Consider the following 7,421-nt stretch of genomic DNA (forward strand, 5'->3'; position numbering starts at 1 on the left):
TAGAAAAGAGAACACTCTTTTTAAAGATGCAAACAAACATACTCTTAGTAAAGGAAAACACAATTCTCAAATAAAATAATCAAAAATTCATTTCCACAGTAATTTCTTTCCAAATTCTTGTTAATGTAAAACCTAAATTTCTACAATAGGAGACAAATTTCTCAAATAAGAAACACAAAACTGGAGCACTTTGATTTCGAAGAAACAACCACGTAACTTCAATAATTAGTAACAAAACTAATGGCAGTGTCCGCTCATTCATCTACACATGCAGTGCACAACATCCCAAAATTACATATTATTGTTGAGTCAAACTATTGAGCAGGAGTATATTTTGCAAAACTTAATATGGAGACTAAATTGAAAATAAATAAAAAACTATAAACCAAATGTTTAAATAAGGTCTCATACCATGATTGGTTGTTTATTGGGGGTTCTAAAACCCCCTAAATTAGGAAGGTCCAAGAGAAATCTCCTATAAATAAATATATTCTGTCATGATTTTGTCTAGCTAGTTCCAATTTAGGAATCATTTTAAAGAATGCAATTATGTATGAAACAATACAATTTGTTTTTTTTAGCACAACCTTCTAAATATAGAGATGAGATGTCTAGAAGAGCTTATCCACAACTTATAGAAACAATTTATGATTCCTATAAGCTCCTTTTAGCTTATTTTTCAATTAGTTTCTTACTCTAACTTATCAAAATAAACTATTTTCAGTTTATTTTAATAAATTTCGTGGTTAAATAAACACAACCTATATATTTGTCTGAATAAAAAATTATAATAAATAGAACATAAAAGAAATGATACAAGAAATTAAGTAAAGGAAAAAAAAAGACAAAATCAGATAAAAAAAAAAGTAATTATATTAACTTACGTACACAATTTACAAAATTTCAATGCTCAATCATTATTTGAAAATTCAAGTCAAATGTTTCGCATGATCTTGTTTTGTTGCTCCAACCAAAGTTGTTGCCACAGCAAAATTTCCTCTTGCACTGGCACATTTAGTGTTTGTTCATGGGTATTTGCACTAGGCCATGGTCCAAAGGGATCATCCTCTGTGGGTGTTGCCAATGTTGACCAATTGCAATCATTTGTGCTAAAAGTTGGTCTCACTGTTGAATCATCAAAGTTTTGTGCTTGAAATTGCAGGGGAATTATACTCAAGTTAGGATTTTGAGGAGCACTATGAGTTGGTGTTTCCATTGTTGCATCAACATTTGAATTATGCACTTGAAATGTTGGCGTTGAATCATTCTTAAAAGAACATTGAGACTGAAAACTTGGTGCTGCTTTCATGCTATCAGAAGTTTTAGTATTAAAAGTTGGTGGCACTATCATGTTGGTCTCTGTAAAGAAACCTTGAGCTCTGAAAGTTGGCGTTGAATCATTCTTAAAAGAACATTGAGATTGAAAACTTGGTGCTGCAATCATGTTATCAGAAGTTCTAGAATTAAAAGTTGGTGGCACTATCATGTTGGTCTCTGCAGAGAAACCTTGAGCTCTGAAAGTTGGCTCCACTATTGTCTCATTTGGATTTATGTCACCAAAAAGTATATCAAGATTTGCTGTGGAACTAGAACATTGATCAGAGAAGGTTGATGCCAGAGGATCTTGAGCATAAAAGGTTGTTGCTTTAAATGTTGGTGCCACATCAAAAACATCACAGAAACCATCACTGGTGGTGGTAGGAGGAGGACCAGCATCTGTGTCATCCAAGAATGGATTGTAATTGTGTTGAGGTCCTGAGGCTTCATCAAATGAGGTGACAAATGGGTCAAACCCATTTGCCAATTCGGATGATGTTTCAGTTGGTGCAGTTACTGTCTCAGCCAACATTAACTCCCAACAATCTATGGAGTTATTGTCGGAACATGCTTTTGTGTTTTGCTGCTCCCATTCATTTGTTTGATTTTGTTGCAGCTCCTGCTGCCATTCATCAAAACTTACCACATCCAAACTGGACCTTGATGTTTGATCAGCTGGTAATGATTTGGCAGAGCCAGAACCATTTGCACTAGCATAATCTTCACATTGTGATTCTTCATGGTCTGAATGCTCAGAATACATTTCTTGTTCAAAAGATCTCCTAGGACTTGTAGCAACATCAGTAGTACACATGAGATCTTCCAATGATGTACACCGAGACCCAAAATCGGATCCAGTTTCAAAATACTTTTCAACTGTCCCATATCTTTCACTAGCTTCATCTTGGGATGAACTTGAACTCATAGGGTGTTTTGGCACAGGAAAGGGGGAGTGTTTTGAACCATTACTGGTAGGAAATGAAGCTTGGTCCTTTAAGAACTCTTGTAATGTCACCATAAGTTCTTCAGAAACCTTTTGAACCCTTGGGTAGTCATAGGACCTGCCAACCCCAATGTTTGCACAAAAGGAATAGAAAGCAGATAAGTCATCAAATTGCTTGTAGGATTTAACACAAACATTGAATGCAGCAGCACATGCTGAAAAGGACAAATGGAAGAAGTTATCTAAGACAACAGCAAGGCCATCAGAGATATCTCTGTATAGATCAAAGCTTTCTTGCACAATAGCATAGAGAGAAATTTGAACCAAACGGTTTGTCCTGGCTGACCCAGTTGGTCTTGTGCCTATAGCTCTATCCAATAACCTTTGCCAATGTTCAATTCTATCAAGCACCATTGTAGGTTTCATGTCTTTGATACCTGGCTCATTTGATGCCTTGTTCCTTTGATTATTCTCATGAAACCAAATCTTATAAGCGAATCGGCGTTGAAGCTTTCCGGTTAGGAAACAATCCAAGCGTTCATCAAGGTACAAAGCAAATGTCCTAATGAATGCAGTGTAATCCCAAGGACTAGAATTTGAATCATCTTTGAAACTTGAAAGGTTGAGGATTTTGGCACCCCTCTTCATTGCATGGAAGACTTCCCTGGGAAAATATGGATCACCATCTTGAAAAATTCTAAGGACAAGCATGAGAGATTTGATGGCAACAACCCAATTGCGGGTCTTGCCAATGCGTTTGCCTATGCAGTGGGCGCATGCAGCTGCATAGACTTTGTTTGAGGATACAATGCTCAAAATTTCATTCACATAACGCTCTTCAATCGGATTCTTATCATGGGTTGTGGCTTTTAGGATGATCACTTCAAGATTCGCTGCATTTGTAACTTTGGCTAGACTTATGCTTGTTTGATCCTTCACTGCTCCAATTGCCTTCCTTAGCTTGCTTGGCATGGTGATTCAAGTTATGTCAAATTTTGATTTATTCCCACATTATCAGGGTTTTGATTTTTCTTGCACAGTTCTTTCTCTCTCTTTTTCCAAGAAAAGTTGTGCAGAAGGAAAATGATATCATTTCCAAACAACATTTTTGATATGCGACATAATAGAAGGAAGAACATGAAAGTTCAATTTATTCTAATTTTAGTTTGTTAATTTGGATGGTGGAGAGTAAAAGGTGGGAAAACAAACTTAGGCATGAACAGATTATATTTTTGTTGACCAAATTACCTTTGAAGTAGTATTCAGTTAACCTTTTCTCTTTCTCTCTTACTCTTAATGATGCTTTTTATCGAGTAAACATCTATTTATTTTTCAGATATACATGGAATGTGTTCTAGTTTATGAAAGAAAATTAAAAAGTTTATCTGAGTTATGAAAAATGGTATTAATTTTAACATTTTAAATAATTGATATTAAGGGTTAAATAAGATTTTCATCTCCCATAATTTGTGATTTTTTTTATTTGATCTTTTATTTTTTATTTTTATTAAATAAGTCTTCTAAATTTTTTTTTTTTAAAGTTCATCTATTAATAATTAGTTATTTTTTCTTTATTATATACTAATGTAGCATTCAACTTGACTCAAATAATATGACATAGAATTAATGTTAATGATAATGTAGTATCTATATTTTCATTTTTTTTCGTATTTTTAAATCTTAAATTTAAAAGACTTCACTTTATAACTAAAATATCATTTTAAAATACAAAATTTTTAATGTTATTAATGACATATTCATTCATATTGCCTTAGTCAAATTATATGAATTAAATTGGATGTTATGTAAATAAATAATAAAATAAGTTAATAAATTATTAATAAATGTATCAAATTAAAAATAAATAAATTTTGAAGGACTATATTGAGAAAAGTTAAAAGGGAGGGGCCAACTAAAAACAATGTAAACTTTTGAAACACCGAAACCTTATTTAAACTTTGATGCTAATTTACTCTTTAAATCAATAAAAATATTATCAATTTATTATTTTAATTTGTATTTGAAATAACAATTATGATATTTTTATGATCAATGAATTAAAATAATTTTAATTTTTTTTTCAAAATTTAGTTCTATATTTTCCTTTGTGATAATGACACGTATTAACTGAAGTAATTGAATGCAGGTATAATTTTTAGTGTTTACTGCATATAATTTATTCTACTTTAAATGAACAGATATGTCACATAATATAGACACAAACATACAAGAAAAAATTTGTTTATATATGTTAGCGTTCTTGCTTTTGCATCATCAACAATTTTAATATAGAATGCAATTATCAATGAATCAACTGAAAGTTATAATTATATATTACTAGATTAATTGTATTAAATTTTTTAAAAATTAAACAACAATATAAAGATAATAAAATGGTTATTAATTTTATAGATTTTTTTTTGTTAGAATTAATTTTATAGATTTTAAATATATATATATATATATATTATATTAAAATTAACAGATATAATTTTTTAGATATTTTTAATCAAAATTTGAGGTTCACTTATCAGATTTAGTAAGCTATATAGAAAAGCTAATTAATGTGTTGATAAGTTTGCTAAAGTAGGTGTTTAAGAGATATTTTTAATTTTCTTGTTTTGATAGGACCCTAATATATCTTTAGCCCTTGTTAACATAGATTCTTTAAGTCTTTGCACCTTTAGGATGCTATCTTAGTTTTTTCCTTTTGAACTTGTAGCTCCATTTTATAGTAAAAAATAAATAAATTAAAGTTCACATCAATTAAAGAGTAAGTGTTAAAGGTAGTTGTAGATTTTTAATATTTTTTATTAATACTTTAAAATACCCTAAATTTTATCCTATTTTTATATCATTCAATATTAAGATGACCAAATTAATTTTAAGTAAATCATTAAATGATTAAATTAATAGTATAATTGAAATAAAAGACTAAAGTGTAAAAGTTTTATAATGAATTTTATGTTCATATTATATTTTTCATATTATGATAGTCATATTAATTTATAATTAATAAAATAAATAACATCTACATATATCCTCGTAAATCGATGAACTTATAACATGTATCTTACCGTTATATTGATGTTTAAAAAAATATCACACCTTGTACTTTTTTAATATATAATTTCAACCTCACGAAAGAAAATAAAAAATATAAAGGTACATAAAAAATGATTTTCATTGTATTATCTTCAAATTTTTAAAATTTAATCATTTTGCAAAATATATAAACTTTAATGAAGAAAAATATTTTTTTATTTAGAAAATTCTCTTTTATTTGTTAAACATTGTTATAGAAAAGAAAAACATTAACTCTTACAAATTAAATTACCAATTCTATCTCACTTGTACAAAAATGGCATTCAACGTCATTTAAAAATGACTTTTTATATTAATTTTTTAATAGATATAAATACAGTCGATGTAGTAAATAATCAACTTTTACATCAATTATTAACTCATGAGTCTGTATTTTCACATAGTTTTTTAGCATGTTCATATGCACTTATTATTGATTTGAATGAATTTTATAGTAATTACCCTGTTAATTGTTGTAGATGAACACGTAGGAAGATTCAAAGAACTTTTGGATATTTTGGACATAATTTCAAAAAAATTAGGCCATTAAAGATAATGCATGCCTAATTTTTTTTTATCAGCACACTCATGCTTTGTTAGCATGCATAACCATGCTGCGAATATGCATGCCCATGTCTCCAATATAAGCACGATCATGCATTCATATGGCACGATCGTGCTCACCTGTGTGAATCACACACTCAACATGATTTAGGGGCTTAAAACCCTATTAAAGAAGGCTTAGGGGCAGCGACTTATCATCCAGTTTTCCACTTCACTTTTGAGCTTTTATGTCACTCTCTCTTCACTTTCACACGGGATCTCTAGCACATTCTTGGGGGATTTAGAGCTTTAAGCAATCAGACTTAAAGAACAAGATCTTCCTTCTAGTTTGCTTTTCATCTTTATTCATGACTGTAATACCCTCTTTTCATTTTTTGATAATTTATATATTTTTTTAATATTAAGTAGTATTATAGTGCATTTAGAAGAGAGTATAGAGGATTTTGGAAGAATTTTGGTGAAGGAAATCTTGCTCAGGTGAGGTAAATATCGCTCAAGCGAGACTGAGCATGCATGAATACAAAGTTGCAGTGCTATTTTGCTCAAGCGAGATAAGATAAATTCAGTCCAACTGTCACCTTTTCCAAGCGAGAGTGATCTTGCTCAGGCGAGCTGGGATCTCGCTCAAGCGAGATGGGTCGCTAGGCAAGGACCCACAGGAAAAATGTCCTGTTCTCTGGACGCCATCTCGCTCAAGCGAGCATATCAGAAAATAGTGGGCGAGACCACTGTCTGCATATCTCGCTCAGGTGAGATATCCGTCGCTCAAGTGAGATGTCTATCACTCAAGCGAGCTGTTCCTCGCTTAAGGGAGAGCATGCGAGGCTGAAGGGTATTTAAGAGATTTTCAGCATAAAAATTTTATTTCATTCTAAACTCATGTTCCCTTCTCATATTCTCTGAAATCTCTCTTCTATTCTCCAGATAAAAACCTCAGAAACTCCTATTTCACTTCAAATCCAAGCTTAAACGTTGATTCGAAACAACTCCAAGTAAGTTTCTTCGGATTAAAATTCATTTTCTCCGATTGTTTTTTCTGTTTTTGTTCTTTATGGATATCTCTTGGTATTCAGGAGAAATTCTATAGTTGATTTATAATCTTCTTCAGTATCTCTTTGTGAACTCATCTTTGAGGTAAGGAGGGATTTATTTTATTGTTATATTATAGTATTTATTTTGTGCTTATGGAGCACTGTTACATGAACATTTTATGAGAATATGTGGTTGAGATATCTATTGTATGAATAATGAATGAAAAGATGTTTGTTTGATTGTTTGGACTGTTTATGTAGACTAAATGATTGACATATGCATTATATGATGAGCACTCAGCGTGAAATATTATCAAACTTGCTAAATGATGTGATTTATGAATATATCTGAATGAAATGATATGGAAAAATATGATATGGACCTGAATGATTTAATACTTGTAACTACATTAATAAGGGTATGAGTGGAATGGATTGGAGTGGAATTAGTCTAGAAGTGTTTTACTAAGTACGATCTTATG

The 7,421-nt window shown here is 30.8% G+C and overlaps 1 protein-coding gene across 1 annotated transcript; it reads right to left on the reverse strand.

Annotated features, from left to right (window-relative positions):
• Nucleotides 1-934: 934 nt before the first annotated feature.
• LOC113854850 (clathrin coat assembly protein AP180-like) lies at nucleotides 935-3,232 on the reverse strand. Its single transcript, XM_027486122.1, has one exon. It carries the CDS (start codon nucleotides 3,230-3,232, stop codon nucleotides 935-937), a length of 2,298 nt encoding a protein of 765 aa, XP_027341923.1.
• Between the last annotated feature and the right edge of the window lie 4,189 nt (nucleotides 3,233-7,421).

The sequence above is a fragment of the Abrus precatorius genome, unplaced genomic scaffold, assembly GCF_003935025.1.
Source record: "Abrus precatorius isolate BTA unplaced genomic scaffold, Abrus_2018 Scaffold1, whole genome shotgun sequence".
Lineage (NCBI taxonomy): Eukaryota > Viridiplantae > Streptophyta > Magnoliopsida > Fabales > Fabaceae > Abrus > Abrus precatorius.